The 19,082-nt window shown below is 38.7% G+C and overlaps 1 protein-coding gene across 10 annotated transcripts in view; it reads right to left on the bottom strand.

Moving 5' to 3' along the window:
* Window positions 1-19,082, bottom strand: part of ENOX1 (ecto-NOX disulfide-thiol exchanger 1) — a 392,145-nt gene that overhangs the window by 40,843 nt on the left and 332,220 nt on the right. For all 10 annotated transcript variants that reach the window (XM_080376795.1, XM_080376801.1, XM_080376802.1 and 7 more), the window contains one exon: window positions 3,928-4,112. In XM_080376795.1, coding sequence (XP_080232921.1) covers window positions 3,928-4,112 — 185 coding nt within the window. The remainder of the gene's footprint in view (window positions 1-3,927; window positions 4,113-19,082) is intronic.

Here is a 19,082-nt window from a genome sequence, read left to right as displayed (position 1 = left end):
CATTAAGCAACACTACCAAGTGATATTTTCTGCATTACCTAAAGTCATGTATCTGGTAAAACATTTCAGACCGAGAGACAAGATTTAAAAAATTCTTACAGCTGTGCTGTGAAGTACTGTAAAAATTGTTATAACTAAAACATCCTTCCTTGTGATCACAGACTTTGTTAGAGAATACCAAACACTGCTGGAAAACCAGAGCCATTCAAAAAGTGATCTGCTTGGTATGTGTGTTCTCATATAGAAATAAATTGAAGGCAATACCACCTATGCAGCAGTGACAAGTTAATTCAGTTTCCATCTCAAAATCAGGTAAAGTGTATCTCATTTGTTACCATGGATACAAGACATTATTTCCATTTGTTTGAAATCTCACAGTGGGTATGAAATGAAACTGTGACACAGTTTTATGGAGAAAGTTCACTAAACCTCCCATAAGTTCAATGTCATTAGACCAAAGGGTTTTCTTTCTTAAACATAAGAAATAAGCAGGTTGCTACTACTGCCCATAAGGTATACTTCATAGGGAAACATCTGTGTGATTTTGCTCATGCTACTTTGGTTCAGCAGGAATGATGGAAGAGAAAATAAATATTCATCAGTCCTGAAAATGTGGAAAAGAATCCTGAAAAATATCCAGATGACAGAAATGCATTAAAAATACACTGATGTTTTGTTATTTGTTATTCTTTGGCCCAAATATGTTTAGCAAAAAATGTCTTGATTCTGAAAATGCATCCACTTTTTCTCAGATAGATCTGCTTTTCAGGCTGCAGCTCAAATCACTTGTTCTCTAGTTTTCAAAGTTGGAAGAAGAAGAGGTGTATGAAAAAGCGGGGGAGAATGGAGAAGAAAGAAGGAGGAGGAACACATTTTTTAAATTTTGACGTATATGCAGGGTTCAGAAATTCAATGGCACTCAGTTTACCTTGTCTGAAATGAATTTTAATATATACAAAAGAATAAAAGGGAATACAGGTCTTCTTGTTAAATTATTACTACTGAGGTCCTGGCTATATGTCTAATATTTCATAGGGAGACTGATTTCCACAGATGCTGAGCACCTGCTATACTGATGGATTTCAGCTAAGGTTGTCATCTCTCAACATTTACAAAACCAAGCTGAGATAAAACAGAGTCTACCTAAATCAAAGGTTTATTTCTAAATATTCATGCATGAACTGCATGAAAAGCACAAAGGTTATGGGATGTCATGACTATGGCTATATCATTGAAGCCATAGTCCAGCTGCTTAACGGACTGATAATTTCCCACTAAATATTCTGAATTCTACCTCCTGTGCTTCTGTATTGCTGCCCTCCTCAGCATATTGTCAGACTGGATTATCCGCAGTGTCTTCTCCAGCTCCTTTGGCCATCTCTAATTATATCCCGCTGGGGGTTAGTAGGTCTGACCCTGAGATGGCAAACTAGAAAAATTCAGAACCTCACAGCAAAATTGACATGAACATAGAAACTCTCCGAGGAATAGGGACTACAGTGTCCATTGCTTGCTGAACAGAGAGATGAGTAAGCTGCTCTCTGTTATTGACTTGCATTATTAACATTTACTTGAAGTTCAATAGAAATCTATTTATATTCTACAGACTTGATTATCCTTCATCCAGACCCCAGGTAGGAAATTATACTAATGCAAAATGAGCGTTAGGGCTCTAACATTTTGATTTAACAGTATTTTGTGCCCACTTTTCACTAATTTTAATGGAGAATTAGCATCAGGCTGAAATTTAGCACAATATTTATATATGCAGTTAAATTTAATGAAGCCAGTGATATTTAAGTATCCATTTATATAAGGATAAGATCAAGAACAGACCTCAAGCATATCTAAAGTATACTGAATCCTCAAGTATTTCTAACTAATGACTTGCTCCTAAGTTCAGGAAAGGTTTTATTGCCGAATTATCAATCTTATTTTATCAAGACTTATTTTCTATTTTCCAAAAAAATTGTTCAGAATTATTCCACTATACCATAAATCACCCTGATTTTGTAAAACTATGCAGGCTTAAAGGGGTTTATGTACATATAAACACATGTGGAGGCTTGTCTTGTGCTCTGTTATTTGGTGTTAGGCAGGATTTGCAGACTTGTTAGATTCAATGGGTACCAATTCCTAACCCAAGCAGGAAACTCGTATGTAATGAATGTCTCCTGTTTTTTGTTATAAGAAAGCAGCTTAGTACAATCCTGAAATGGATACAACTTGTTCCCTTCTGGAATCCAATAACAGGGAGTGATAGAGGAGCATACATTGCTTCAGGGCACAGGCAAAGGAGGCAAAGTTAACCCCTGCAGTGACATCTTGAGAAGCTCCGTTTTAGATGGGAGCCCAACCCAATGTCATGGTGAGCCACTGCCCTTGTGCTTTGTCATGTATTAGCTGAATATAAGTGTCTGTGCAGGAAAGATGTCATAGACATGCATGTTGAATGAGGGGTGCTTATGTCAGATGAAGCAGTGGGAGCAGCCTCGATGTGCTTGCCAAGACTTGTCCAGCACAATGCCAGGAGCACATTAACAAATAAAGAGAGAATGCTTATGATAAACTGACTGCCTCTGCAGAGACACATTGCAGTTTCTTGCTGACTGGTCAGAGAAAAAGCTTTGTTACTGCACTAAACCACTTTAAAAAATGGCTGAATGAAAAGGTTACATCCATGGGTCAGAATAAATGATAGAAGCTCAGGAGACAGCACTGATGTTGCTGTCTACTTGCAAGTTAGCACGAGGGCAGTCTAGACAAGTTGGAGATGTCTCAGTCATCCTCAAACAAGAGCAGAAAAAAGACAAAGCTGAGAAGCAGAGATGCATCTAAAGGTGCAGATGACTACAAGTGAAGACGCCACAGAATACTGAATCATAGAAACACAGAATCATTTAGGCTAGAAAAGACTATTGAGATCATCAAGTCCAACCATTAACCCAGGACTGCCAAGTCCACCACTAAACCATGTCCCTAAGCACTGCATCTACATGCTTTTTAAATAACTCCAGGAATGGTGATTCCAACACCTCCCTGAGCAGCCTGTTCCAACGCTTGACCCCTCTCCCGGTGAAAAAATTGTTCGTAATACCCAATCTAAACCTCACCTGGTGCAACCTGAGGCTGTTTCCTCTTGTCCCGTCACTTGTTACCTGGGAGAAGAGACCGACCCCCACTTGCCTACAGCCTCCTTTCAGGTAGTTGTAGAGAGTCCCCCCCTTGAGCCTCCTCCTCTCCAGGCTGAACAGCCCCAGTTCCCTCAGCTGCTTCTCATCAGACTTGTGCTCCAGACCCTTCACCAGCTCCGTTACCCATCTCTGGACATGCTCCAGCACCTCAATGTCCCTCTTGAAGTGAGTGGGCCAAAACTGAACAAAGCATTCAAGGTGCGGCCTCACCAGTGCCCAGCACAGGGGACAATCACTGCCCTTGTCCTGCTGGCCACACTGTTCCTGATACAAGCCAGGATGCTACTGGCCCTTCTGGCCACACTGCTGGCTTACATTCAGCCAGCTGTTGACCCTCACCCCCAGGTCCTTTTCCAACTGGGCAGCTTTCCAGCCACTCTGCCCCAAGCCTGTAGTGTTGTATATTGTCTATGCTACACTGGACAAACTTTCTTGAACTTTTGTGCACAGTTAGGGCCAACTGGATTAACTGAGGAAAGCAACAGAATTGCTCCTAACTAGAACATGCATAGGAATTTTCTTGAGTGATCAGTGGGTTTACGGTTTATGAATTCCTAAAATGAACATCCCTAAATATGTCCCAAATGCCTCCTCCCCTTTCCCCCATCTAAAATCTGTAAGATTTTGACTCTGAAAAGAAATCAGGAACTTCATGACTAATAGTCTTGAGTACAGTACAGCCCCATGGTACCACTTCTCTAAAAAAGACCTGTTTTTTCTTCCTTAGCAATACCTGCTGCATGCCTTGCATTGTCTGCTGTAGGAATTGCAGCTGCTGGTCCTTTGTAAGGCTTTCTTCTGTTCGAAAGAGCTGTCCTTTCTCCTGTTTCAGAAGCTCCACTTCATTCCTATAAGCATCCAGCTGCCATCGAAGACTATCGTTCTCTTCCTTTAGCGCATACGCTTGGATGGCTAGAGCTAAGAGAAAATGAAAATGTGAAGAAATCAGTAAAATGGATTGTTTCCTTACAAATAATGCAGAGGACATTGTCAGGGGAGATGACAATACAGCTGAAAGCCAGTGAGACATTTCGGAGCTGAGACAAGAGCCAGCAGAGCTGAAAATGATTAGGTTCTGGCAAAGACTATTGCTGGGAAGTTATTTCCTGGGATGGAAGGAGCCATAAAGCGACCCTGGGTAATTCAAACGCTACTTGCAATCTGGCTGCTAAATTTAGGTTTATATTTTAGGAAGATCCTGGCATGCAGTCCAAAGGCAAAGCAACAACCAACTTTGCAACATTTTTCCCAGTGATGTTACAGGAACTGATACAGACGTTTAGTATTTATACTAGTGCAGTGGCCAGATCTTCCAATCGGATCTGTTCTAAGGAATTTTGACTATGTAAAGTTGCTGGATTTAGTCCCATGAGAGAGGAAACACAGAAATTCCTCTCCAATCTCGCTATGAACTAGTATGTAGCAATGGTTATGAGGAACCATTTAGACAGGAAAATGATGTAATAGAGTAAAATTATGTAAAATGCAAATGCTCAAAAAAAGTGTTGGCACTACAAGAACATTACTACATTAAAGGCATTGAAAGACACTTAAGTCATTTCCTTAGGAAGCTCCATTTGGCCCCTTTTCAATTTAGAATGGCATTTTTATTATCATAACTGATAGCAGGTGTTTGTGAAGAAATCGATTAGTATGCAGGGATGGAAATTACATTTGCCAAATGACTTGCACAGTCTGCAATATAAGCTAAAATTTGTGTAGCAAAAGGCAGAAGGCTATAAAGCATGTACTAGGAACATTATTTAAATAAATTATCCAAACATAAATACATATAGGGAAGTGTGGCATTCATTAATTTAGGGATGTGCTTATTATTCTATAGGAGAACCTACTCCTGGTAGTATTTATACTTGGCAGTAGCAGTGGTCATTTGGCATAGCAAACTGCCATACTATACTGTTTTCCTTCTTGGAACCTGGTAACACAACAACATTACAGAGCAGCTGTAATTAAAAACCAACAATCTACCATAGCCAATTCTATCAACATTTGGTAACTGAAGCACATAACTGATTTACATTCCTGATTAAATGATTTCAGGCTTGGTATCACAGCATTCTTTCTTGCCCACCTACAATAGCAATATGGTTAAACTCCAAATTATAGGAAATCGTATATTAACTCCATTTAAAGTTAGGCCTCCCTTGACTAGACCTTCCACAGAAAAAGAGTCCCCTGTTCTCCATGATAATATGATTCAACACAGTTGTGAAATTATATCAGCACTTAGATAGAATGTCACAATATTTCATCACCAATAAAAATGTTTTGTCTTTGGTAGGACAAATTCACCTTTTTTTTTCTCAGATAATTGTAACTAGTTATAAAATAGTACAAATGCATTATCCAAAATAAAGTTAGCTGCTACACAAATACAGACACGGATTGGTTATTGCGCTTAATTTGGATATTATACAGAATCTCTCTGGAAGATTTAGCAACAGTTACAGTATTGTTACATCAAATTAAACTGTTCTGAAAAGCATGTAATCATCCTTCCATGACAAAATTTACCCTCAAGGAGTTGCAATGATGAGTCCAATGGGCAAATAAGAGGATGAAATCTTTTTTTTTTTTTCTTTGGTAAGAGCCAACAAGCTATAATAAAAAAAGAAAGAAAAGAAAAAAAAAAGAAAAAAAGAGGCCAAGCAAATAAAAACTTCAGTCTAACAAATACTCAAGTCAAAATTAAATAGTTTTGGTTGGGTAGGGCTTCTAAAGATCATCTAGTCTAAACCCCCTGCCATGGGCAGGTACATCTTTCACCAGATCAGGTTGCTCAAAGCCGCATCCAACCTGGCCTTGAACACTTCCAATGATGGGGCATCCACAACTTCTCTGGCCATCCTGTGCCAGTGTCTCACCAGCCTCATCATAAAAAAGTCTTCCTTATGTTGACTCTAAAGCTACCCTCTTTCAGTTTAAAACTATTGCCCCTTGTCCTGTCACTACAGGCCTTGGTAAAAAGTCTCTGTGCTATTTGTATGCTCTTACTCCTACCAGTTAGACTCTCCCACAGTATAATTATTATTATTATTTTTTAATGTAATACTCAATTCTAGCTAGAAACTGCCTATCCTTCTGCTCTCTGAGAGCATGGAAGGAAACCATCATGAGCATACTCCAGTTTTACATTACTTGCTTGGGAGCAGTAATTAATTTCCTGTCTATCACCTAACCCAGCTCTTAAAAAGCTTTTGAGAGCTACTGCATAAGTGGAGGGTGTAAGGCTGATGTACTTGTTAATGACCATCCCCACTGAAATGTGGATTAGGACCCAGATACAGCTGAGGTTCAGGCTGCCCTACCTGGAAAGGCTGCTGTTGTGTATTTTCCAGGTCACACTACAGCCTGCTTGGAGAACACATTCTCCTTTTTGTCTTTCTGGGTGAGTTCAGGCTGTTGAGTGGGCTGGGGACAGCATGAGAAGTCTGCTACAGGGCAGCAAATTAGGGGAAATGGAAAGGGCTATAACATATTGTAAAAGTAAGTAACCTGTAGGCGATGAACCTATTAGGGTTTAAATAATAACTCATCCAAATGGAACACATCACACTATATATAAGCAGTGAGGGTAACTGCCCATTTTTCCAATAGAAATGGAATATAGCTTTTTTACTGCTAAAAAAGTTAGAGTTGCACCTCTGAATGCCATTATTTTAAAATTATATTTGGTATACCATATTAAAACCTGCATGACAGTGATTACATTGCACTACTACCAAAAAGTCCCATCCAAGGACAGGTGCCCTGTTCTTCCAGATTGCAGACACTAGAAGACAAAGGCTATGTTTGGAAGGGGTTACAACCTATTTTAAGACAAGATAGAAATATCCCAAACAACCTAAAATGAGAGAATAAGAATACAGCAGAGATAAGTTTGTGATATTAGGCAGCATTCTCAGAAGTGTACAATTTCTTATCAACACTGTTACACACTCTGGTGATCCTCCTAGCCATTCATAGTAAGCAATTAAAGCCAGAGTCCAAGGTAGAAATATGTCCTTAAATAAGGAGGATGCAACACATATAGCACTACTGTAACAGAATATTAAATTGTCACAAGCTTTTAAATTAATTCATTATAGATAAGAGTCCACAAATGATATGACATTAAATACATGTTCTTCCATTGTTATTTAATTTAAAGCTACAAATAGGTGTTCCTAATGTGTGGACAGATTGGTTAGCAGAAAAGGAGAGTAAGTCAAAACCAGAAATGTGGTGGATGCCAGGGGCTCCAGGTCATTCACACTGGATAACCGTTTTAAACAAAATCGGAAACATCCTTTGTTGTTGACTTAACATTACTATAATTTTGATATATTTTTATGCTTTAGTGTACTAAAAATAATTCTGGATTCAGACCAATGTCTCTTTTTATTCCAAACAAAATATCTATTCTATATAAACTAATTATAAATTATTTTGAAATTAAATTTCATTTATAATAAATATATATAATAATATGTAATTTATTACATATTATTTAAAGAAAGGCACTTCATTGCATACTAAATTAAAATCAGTTTAGAATTTGGGGGAAAAGGGAATCTATTTTAAAAAGTAACTATTTTCCAAATTTTTGCAGAAAGTTTTGCTATGACTTCACTGGCAAAGCTGGTGAACGTAGTTTTAGTTGAAAAATAAAAGTTTATTCAGCTCATCTCCATGCTACTTCTCAAGCCATTTTAAGTTTGGTAGTTATACACACCTACAAAATCCCTCTCCAAGACATGCTAAAAAGCATCTTAGCATGAAAAGACAACAAATGCTGAAAGCATTTACAGAAGAGCTACATACAAGGAAGCTATATCAAAAGAAAACTGACAGGAATCCCAAATAGCTGCCCATGCTGCAAGCAGAAGGAAATATTCCTACCTAAACAAACACAGCTGGAAACCAGCTCAATATATGCTTTACAGAATTTTCACTGAGGGATGCAAAACGATACCTGCCAGTCTCAGAAAAGCAGCGGGAGGAAGATTAGACATATGTTAGTGGGGGAAACCTCCACATTGATATTTTGAGGACATCTAAGAGGTTACTTGATTTCCTTGTGCTGAGGCAGAAGTGTTATATACAGTTTGGCAACAGCCTCAGTAGCAAGATAAGACTCCGCGTAGGACCCAGGCTAGACCCAAATCAAAAAGACACTTTTTTAAAAACAAGTGACTGGCTGATCAGAAATCCACTGAAGTCTAAGGACATACTCATTGACTCACGTCTCAGAAGAGACAAATTATTAACTTTATTTTTCTAGGGCATCTATCTTGGAGAGTTAGGAACGTGCTTTCTTTATGAGTAGTACTGATCTGTACCTTTTACTTTTAGCTGGTACTCTGTGACTACTTTTGTGTCATGGCACTCCGTGACTACATCACCTAATACATCATAATGTCCACTGGAGACAATGTACAGGAAGTCTTCACAGGTGTAACAGTAGTATTTTGTGACTCACATCATGTCATAGCGGCCAGGAAATAGAGTGAGCAACCCACCTCTCTCAATGAATCTATTTATTGAGGAAATTAGGGAGAATTCAGAATTTTCTACAGCTTCTACTAATGCCACCCGCACTACGTATTTCTCATTAGATGATGTCCTAATAACATTACAATTAACATTAGCGGTAGACCACTAATTTGCATACTGGGGACACTCTGAGTTGAATTGCATAGGCAGTAGGTTATCTCGAGTCTCAGGCAATCTGAAATTAAGATCTGAAAAACAAATGAGCAAACACTAACAATAATAACAGAAACCCTCTGTAAATCCAAGAGCACAGACTTCCCTTAGATCCTCCCAGCAGAACTTTTCTATAGATTTTTTTCTACAGATTATTCTATACTTCTACATAAATATATCATGATCCTGAAAACTTCTGTGCTTATCTATCTTCAGACTTTTGGTTTAACCTCTTCAGCAGAATTTCTCAGGTTTTTGGAACTTAGCAAATGTATTGATACAGTGATGTGGATGAAAACAGATGAACAGCATATTTTCCCAAACCTTTCTGCGATCTGAGTTCTACTAATGTCATTAACCTAATTTCCTGACTTCAAAATAAGGTTTTAAATTATATAATGCTTCTTTTGTTAACAGCAACAAAAGCATCAAGAACTGTCAAAATGATGGCTTTTATGGTAATTTTTCGCATCACTCCCGTTGCAGAGCATTTACTATGTCAAAAGAAACCCCACCATCCTGCAAGACACAGCTATTTCTTCAAAGACTTTTCAGCTTGAGGGACTGAACAAATGTGAGAGGACAGAAATAAGGACACAAAGTCCACAGCTATAAATAAAAACAATAAAAGTTATCCCTGGCCTCTAGCTAGCTTTCTTGTTTTTCAAATAGGTAAACTATGAAGCAGTACAACTAGGGGAAAATCAGCAAGGAAAAATGTTTCTGGAGGATCTGAGAGGGCATAAGCTATGTCTTGATGCTGCAGAAAGTGGGGTAAGTTACACAATAATGGCATTCCTTATTCATAACAAGATGGTCTTAGCAGAAGTATAGCATGGATGGTTTTAGAAGATGGTATGTGTTATCTGGAGAAAGGGCTCAAGTGAGGGCCAAAGAAAAGTCTTCCAAACTCCTGGAAGTCAAACATGAGGTCACAAGGTTTGGGCATGAATTTTAACAGAATAAAGGCAGAGGACAGCTTCTAGGAAGAGCTAGGTGGAAAAAAAGAAAATTTTGGACCCGAGTTCAATATGTGAAGGAAGAGAAAAGGAAGCATGGTAGGACTCCTGGTGGTGGCATGAGAAAGGCGGTGGCATTTTTAACAGTTACTGAATGTAAGGAGGAAGAGTTCAAAAGTGAGTAATGGGTCCAGTTTCATGTTGAATGTGAAACTGTGAGAAGATACACTGGTGTGTGCATGCTGGCATGTGTCAGGAAAGGGTGGTGCGGAGATTGGGTCTGCATTGAAGGAAAAAACTTTCAGAGACTAGATGGGACCACTGGAGCCTCATGCATTTTTACCACGTAAGGCTCCACTTAGGGCTCCAGCCCACAGGAGATTAAATTTTATGCTACAGTCTGAGGATCCCATCATGGTCACTCAGTGGCAGGAGGTGTGTGAGGTGATGAAAGAGAGAGACCAACACCTTGAGGTGGGTGGGGAGGTTGGGTTTGCAGGAGGTCTGTGAGGTGATGGGAAGGAAGGCGCAGCCCTTATTGCAGATAGAAAGCTGGATGGCCTTTGAGGTGGGAGCACAGACTGAGCAACTGGAGAAGTGTTAACCTATGTCTCCACCTTGAACTGTCAAAGCTGACCCTCTCTGTACTTTCCACTAGTTGTCAGCTCCTGGCAGAATGAGTTGAGGCTGTTATTATCTGTAACTGCCTGGGTACAGATCCACTTGATTCACACCTTGCTTTTGTAAACTCTGCCATAAGAACTGAGCTCCAAGAACAAGTTTTATTTACACATGCTCTGTGCGCATTCAAAGGCACTTGGCAAAGCAACTTTTTGATGGTATCTCCAAGAAGCTTTCTGGAAGAGCAAGACTAAGGTAAGACCTAGGTCACTTTGAGGTATCTTCTCAGCCCACTTAACAACAATGTCAGGCTCCTGAATCCTCCAATATCTAAAGTGGTTTTGATCCATTGCCTCGAGTTTCTAGAGGACACTTTCTTTTCTGTATGGACAGCTACTAGATCGGCTGATCACCATCACAAATAGTGCTCGGATGTTAGCAGATAAAGCAACATTATTCTTATACTGCATTCTTTAATAAATGCCTCTTCCATTGCTCTCCCATGTTTCCACAAGAACAGGCTATGTCACTTGGCTTTTCTTTAAAAAATGCTTTGGTTAAAGCTTTGAAAGTAGCTAGCTAACTAGCCTGAGTGAACTCTGAAAACAGAATTAGAATGGTATGAAAGTAAATAATTTGGAGCAATTACAAGCTAACCTAGCCACAAACAGATTTTTCTTTCCCCCTTCAGATAGAACGTAACCAAACAATGAAGCGATTTCCACATTTTTTTCTAATGTTAGGCACACTTCGTTTGAGTGTCTCAGTATCTGCAAATCTAAACTCTAAGGGCACTAATCATCCTATATGAGAGGGGGTTATTGTCATTAATGTTAGTGGGAGTTAGGGCCTGCACACTGGGAGGGAGATTTACTCTTCTACAAAACTCGCTTTATTCAGGTGCAGTTGCTTGAAAGTCCTTTCCTCACCATGCAGCCTATGTTCAATGCAGAGAAGCTCATTATACAAGTTACATTCATGATGATACCAGATGTTCAAATTGAATACTCATGAGGATTATTTTCAGACTTCTTATTCACATAAAACTTGGTGGTGAACAATTAGTAAAAGGAAGGAAGCTGCCAAAAACGAAAAAAAAGAAAAAGAAAGAAAAAAGACAACTCGTAACATCATTTAACTGCAATTTTATCTATCCCGTCCAGTACAGACAAATGTAACATTTATGAAACCAAAGCATTTCTCTGAAGAGATTTTTTCTCAGTTTACAAAACTTCTTCCTGCTTAGCAGACTTCAGCAATGGCACAGTTCTTTCTAGGTTTACTACACATGCGGCTCACCAGTAATTTATGAAGGCTTATTATTTCTTGTGTAATGAAGCATCTCTCTTTGCAAATAGCAGAGATTGTAGGGAAAGAGAGGGCAGATTACAGTGCAGCTGGGCCTAATAACAAAAAGTAGCACACAAATGCTGGCTTTGCGATGGACGAATGCCCCAGAGAGCCGTGCTGCCAACTCCTGTGGTGTTATGATGAGTCTCACGATATCTGACATTTTATTTAAAGCCCTGGGGAGATCATTAACTGAAAACCTCAGCTTTAAGTTTCTGGACTAGTGGCTTCCAAACTTTCTAGACTGTGGATCAGTACCAGCTCTCTGTATTTCACCATGCTCTCACAAACTCTGACTTTTAATTAAAAATGCTAACAAGGCAATTTAATCTCACTGACTTTTCCAGTCCTAGCAATAAGATGCGGATTACTTACTACAGTCTTACAAGTGATCATTACCTCAGGAGCTCAGTTTGGGTTCACTGATCTAGACCTCATGGCTGCAGAAAACCCACTTGAACAATGAACCGGCTTTCTCTAAAAGGTTCAAAAGGCAGAAAGATAATCTCCCACTTTAAGCCAATCTTTCCACCCCTGTCTTTGTACCTTCCTCTTTTATCTCTGTCCTGGTTCTGTTCAGTTCACTTCTTCCTTCAGCTCCCAATGCACAAGTCCATCTCTTTGCTGATTTGCAATTCCCACTTGTCTGACATTTCCAGATGTTTCTCTCTTCCCTCACCCATACTTGTTTTGCAGTACACAATTCAGTCCCCACTTACCCAGTTCTGTCCCAGGTAAATTGCAGCATTAAGTGTTTTGGACTTTTCCTACAAAGATGTCACATCACATTACTGAAATGCATATTTAGAATTTGGAAGAGACCACCTTGTTACAATAATATCAAAGCCTGTCACATTTTAGGTCTATTTTACTTGACAGCATCTCTTTGGAGAACAGGAATCTACATAGCTCATAAATGATATTTTGACAGTTGCTAGTTAATCTGCCCCACTGAGATCAGTTTCTCCAGGTCACCTCTTTAAAGCAAAGGGCCCTTTTTTCCTCTCCTTTTTGGGTTGCATTTCTTCTACCGCCACCCATGATATGTACCAAGCCCAACCGAACTGGCAAATGCATAAGGGGCAACAGGAGAGGGAAGAGTTGGCTCTGCACAGACAACTGCGATGAGTGGACTGTTAGTTGGGTTGGTTGTTGTCTTGCCTTTCTTGCTTGGTTCTCCTCTTAACTAGGGGCATAAGAAGCAAGCCACCATAAGAAAACACAGGGGTATAATTCCCATCAAAAATAGCAGCAGTTCTCAAATATTTTCAAAATTCAGTATAATTCACTCCTTCTCACTGCTTATTACAATATTTGGTTTGTGATTAGGTGAATTTTTCAGATACCTTATGTTTACCAATAAGTGCTGTCTCAATTAAATATAATTAATCAAGTACTGAATCTCTTTTAGAGGTTCTTCTTTTCTTCCTAATTGAGAAACAGAACTGTTACAACACTTACAGAGACTGCTTTAAAGATGCCAGCAAAGAAGACTTTTTTCTCTAATCAATGATATTTTAAAAATGGCTGTATTCCTGTAACACTAAAAAAGAACAGAGGAGATTTTAGTCTTGAGGGTGAAGGAGTATGTTCACTCCAGTAAGAAAAGCGCTGGTTACTGGGGAGATGCCAAGTGGCATTGATGACCCTCTCCCACATCTGTAATGGAAAAACTGCTTGTATTAATGGTGCAGACATCTGAACACGCATAGCCCAAGAGATGCTGATGGATGCTCAGTGTTTCATGTATGTTAGGTTAATCTTATATATATTTCAAAAATGGATTGCATGTAGTTGTGTACATGTGATAAATTACTTAGGATATTCAAATGTTGTATATAGGTAAACCTCTGTGTAGGTGGGTTACTGATGGTTACTTCTTAGAAGTCAAAGTAATTGCTGTATTTTTATTCACACTTAAACAATAAAGACTGGTATTTGCAAGACACATGGCTGCATTGCTGCTGTTGGCATTTGAACTAGGAATTGCATTCAGGCCCAGCACCACTGTGACAACTTGGAAAAAAATTATCTGTAAGTTTTACAAAGATGAAGAAACTGTCATTGCTACTTGAAAACAAGCTTGACAGTTTGCACGTGAATCCCTCAATTTGTCACATTCATTAAGGAAGAAAGGGCTGATCTGTGTGTTTTAAGTGACTGTGGTGGTTTGATTTGTCCTGATTTATATGAGGCAATTTTTTTTCATAAACATAAAGTGCTTTCTATAAATGTGAGGATAAACCACTTCTGTACAAAATTCTATTGCACCTTAAATTGCAGGAGAGTATTTCTCTGGCTATCTCTGACCTTGTATTATTGGGGGGATGAACTAATTTTTCTTTTGAAATTGTGCGTAATACTGAAATACTTGTTCAGTTACTTTCGCCTTAGAAAAAAATAATCTTAAATTTGGGAATATGTTTCTACCCCTTTAGAAGGCATAAGCAAATGATCAGATAAAACTTGTAATTTCTTGACTCTCACATTCAGAGACAGCATTTCTTGAGCCATTTATCCCTTATGTGAATGGAAGGGTGTCCAGAAGAGCTGTATCTGCAAGCCAAAACCCTCTTTTCTCCCCTCTATCCTGCCTCCAGCACACTTAGTATCTACAAATAGTGGCCACTGTGCTTCTCCATGATTTAACATGTTTAGTAGGTTTTTTCTCAGCTAGAAAAATAAAATGTCTTGCAAACTTGTAGATGACAGAGTTCTACAGAGCTTCCAGTCATTTCAGAAACCGACATTTTTTTTGAAATTTGCAAAAAGTGTGTAACTTTGAAGAAGTAACTGTAAAATACTCCTTGTACAGACTTTTTGCGTAAGCCACTGCTTAGGACTTTATATCTGTGGGTGTTGAGTAGAAGGTGAGTGCAAATACTCTGAGCAGCAGAAAATAGCTTGTGGGATCAAGGTCTAACAGCACAGGCATCTCAAAACCTATCAACAAAACATTATGAGGCAGATGACTATCTGATAATAGAACAACATGGGGAGAGGTATTGCTTTTTATCGTGTTCTTCCTTGACTGTTAAAAGTGCTCACTTGTCTCCAGAGCTCAGACAAATGTAAGAGGGAAGACAGTCTCTATCTGACACATGACAAAGAAGCAATGAAGAAACTGGTGTGGTGGACCAGCAACCACCCAAATCTCTTCAGAGAGATCCCTGGTTGACATGTGAGGTGGGCATTTGGCAGTTGTAGAAGCAGTTCAGCAATCAGTGGATACAAGTGCTTTAAAGAAATGCTTGGCACAGCTCTTGCACCTGGTGAAACTTGCAATGCATCAAATATGTGGAGGGCTGAATAAATAAACAAAAAAGTTGCAAATTATTTTGCCCATTGAAAGGCAAAAAAAAAAAAAAAAAGAGCCAATTAGAATTCCTAATTAAAACAAAACCAACAAACCAAACCAAACCAAACCACCTTTCCTTTAACACAGAAAAACAAATTTTCCTCCTTTATAGTTCTGTATGCTGGTGTTCAAGGAGTCACATGCTGGAATTAGTGGAGAAGTGGAATAAAATGGTATGGTCTTGGTATGATATCTAGTTCTTCAGTCCATCATTTCATACCCTAGAGGACTGTTCTTTGTTTTCCCTTCTCTCTGCCATGAATCTAAAAGATTCTAAAAGAAGATTGCTCACCTCCAAGCCGCTTTGAATCCACTTGGCTTTCAACTTTATGAACCAAATCATACAATATATTGCTATACTACGGGTATGTGTCATTAGAAAGAAGCTTATAGTCTTTACATGGTCTTTAAGCCAAAACCAAAGAGTAGGACATTATGAAATTCCTCAGAATGCACAATTGAAGCTACAGCCTAATTATTTTCCTTTATCACCCCTTCTTTTTCTGATTGATGGTTGTATTATTATTATCCTCAGAATCTAGGATTCATTCACCAAAGTAAACCAGCACCACTAACTAGCAGTAGTTTTGAGAGCTTCTGTGCTCATCCAGCTTCAATGATGAGCTCTGTTGGGCCTGTTTTTAACTCCTGGCAGGCAACCTCAACACAGACTGCCAGACAGCTGGACACACAAGGAATAAGAAGCTGCATGCTTTGAAAAGAAAGCTTTTAATGCTTTGGAAACTTTAGCCAGCCTTCCATGTCTCATGACATAAGGATGCTCCTCAAACCTGCAATTATGAGTTCAGAAGCTTGTACTGGCATTGTAAAAGACTCCGCTTTCTGATCATTATCTCCTCTGACACCTTAGTAACGGCTGATGTTTCTTGGATTTAACCATGAATAAGCAGGTACCTCAATCTCCACCTCAAGCAGTATCTGCAAGCTTCTCTAAGATGCTGGGGTGAAAAGGGTTTCTAAAAACAACAGGGCATGAAGGGCAGCATAATTAAGAAAACCTAAACCCAAGAGCTTAGTTTAAACAATAATAGAAATGATCTTTCATTGTAGATCAGAAATAGGGTTTAGGCTGAAGCCACTCTTGAAGGAATCCGTTCTTCATGCTCTGCTCAGAATCAACTGTCTTCACTGTAATAAATAGGGCTCATTCTCCTGAAGGCTAAATATGAGAATAAGAGCACAAAGGCTTTATATTGGAGAGGGCACTATAAGGAAGGTCACTTTACAGAAAGCATGAAGTGTCATTTGGAGAAGAATGCTAATACCAGCTATATCAGATTGTGAGGAAGCTGAAAACAGCATATGTTCTAATATTGTCTTTTATTGATTTTGCTGCCAACATCCCACTTCAACAATGTTACAGCTGCACTTCAGGATTCTTAATGGAGGGGGATGGAGAAAATCAATATACAGAGCTTGCCTCTGCTCCCATAGAAGTCAATGCGAATTTCATTATTAACTGCAATGAGCACAGGACAGAGTTCAGACTGTTTTGTCACTTTGTTTGGTTTTTCTTTCCCTTTTTATTTAACCTCCTAAGGGGCAATGTGTAGTGCTATCCTGTGTTTTAGAAAAGTCCCATTTAAATAGGCTGATTCCCCATCAAACTGCAAGTTTACACATTCAGAAATGATGCCTTGCTTTATGAAACCTAATGAAAAATTATAGCCTGTATCCTAAACTGGGAAAGTTATAATAAAAGATATAGGATTCGAAATAAATTCTAATAACAAAATCATTTCATTCTTAAAAATATTTTCATTCAGATATAAAGCAAATAAAAACAGTTTAGCTTTCACTGACTTGTAAAATATCACTTTCAATGTGTATTGTTCACTCTATTACAAATAGAGGAGATGCACCCAAACTTCTTTTAACTAGTATTTTAATGCTATTTACACAAAACGCCATATGCTAAAATTATCTCCAAAAATTATAAGCATCATCTTCATTCCAACAACATGCTGTTAATTTTGTTCTAGCATGAACGCAAAACATATTTTAACATGCTGTCAAAATGAGATACTAAGAATGTCAATAAAATGACACTAAAATAAATGTAAATTTAGATTGCTGTCACAAGTGGCTGCTTGGTTTTGTGAAGATGTTAGGTTGCTATAGCATTTTCCATAGCAACTTTGCATCTTATTACATAAATAATCCCTCAGTGTCCTTAAAGCTTACTAAAAACAGGATTAAATCTATTCTCATATGTAATGATCCTGCATAAAACCTTATCAGTATGAAATACCCAGAAAATGTGATAAAATGTAATCTAGATAATAGTATTTCTGGCAGTCGAAAAGCATCAAAGCACAACAGACTTGTTCTGTAGTAAACGGGACATCCTCCTAAACCCCATATTAGGAAAATTACTTTGAAGTGTTTGTTTCCTCTGAAAATTGAGAGTTTAGTTAACCCCTTCACTGCCATGTCCACAGGACAAGCACAGACCTTCATCCCAAAGCCGATGTGTGCGTATGATCCAGAGGAATTGGCCCAGTACCTGGGACCGGACTTTATTCCGCAGGGAAGACAGGCCTGACAGCTACCTTCAGCCTGATTCATCAAGGCATTTCTGCTAAATTCAGCTGCACGAGAATCACAATTAGAGCCAAACGGACTTAAACCCAGTGGCATAAAATTAGGCCCCTGCCTACACGCTTCCTGAATTTCAGCCTATTTTTGTAAAACCTATGGGAAAAATGGAATGCATTTTAAGGCACAAAATTGGATTCTGCCGGATGATAACAGTTCTGAACTGGCACGCTGTGAAAGACACTAGAGCAGACTTTTCCCTGCATAGAGGGAGTAAACATCTTGTGCTGCTTTCTAGTGATCATCTCTGATGGTCCCAGGGAGCAAAGCTGATTGTCTGTTGTGTCCGGAGCATTTCCATTCAAAGGGAGGTTACTCCACTGGCAGAGCTCAAAAGGGTTGTTCAGCTGTCTTCTCTGGCCCGAGAGAGGATCGTGTCAGTATGGTGACAATTCAGAGCTTCAGTTTTTAAATACATTTTTTTTCATGAGATTGCTTATAAAACCTGGTTAGTAGCTTCTATTAACAGGGTTTATTTTCCTCTTCATGTGCCTTTATATGTTCATTACTGCAGGGGTGATTATGACACCAGCTGCTGACGGTTTTGAAATGGTATTGATTTATTTGAGGAAAAAAGCAACACTATCCCATTAATTTCTAAAGTAAACACATTTTGTTATTTTACATTATCTTTATCAACAAGTGTTTAAAAGGAAAATGGGCAAATTATGGGCTTGTTAAATACCAGTATCACTTTCACAAAATGTGATGCGAAAAAGCTATGGAGTGGAGAAGTAATGCAGAAAAATAAATCAGACTTTTGTTTAAAACAAAATCTCCTATAAACCCCATAAGTTTAGACTTACAAGAAAGGAAAGGAGAAATAACTGATCTCTGGAATCAGGAGGAAGAAGATCTGACATGACATCTTCTGTGACCCTATTCCAGTTGGAAGAAAAGGAAGAGCAAAGCTCAGCTCCACACAGCTGGGGCTCAGCAATTTCTATTCAAAGTTTCAATAAGCTATATAAAGCTTTCCTACCAGTTTAATCCAGCTATAAAACACAGTTTTCATTCCACGTATGCATCTCTGCATTCACACAAGCCTTAGAGAAAGCAAAAAGAGGATTGAATTGCAGAGAAAAGATGAATAAGCATCACACAGATCACTTCAGTGTTTTTTCAGGCTTTCCTTGAAGACTTGCCAGGCTTGCAACTTTCAAGATAGACTTATGAACAATACCACAAAGCCTGTTTTATGCTGTGTGCATCAGGGTGAAATTTTCAAATACTGACTTTCACAAGGACTTACGCTCTTCTGTGAGATGGACT

This window comes from Falco punctatus (genome assembly GCF_963210335.1).
Source record: "Falco punctatus genome assembly, chromosome: 2".
Taxonomy (NCBI): Eukaryota; Metazoa; Chordata; class Aves; order Falconiformes; family Falconidae; genus Falco; species Falco punctatus.
Note: the sequence above shows the minus strand (reverse complement) of the source record. Positions and strands in the feature narration are given on the sequence as shown.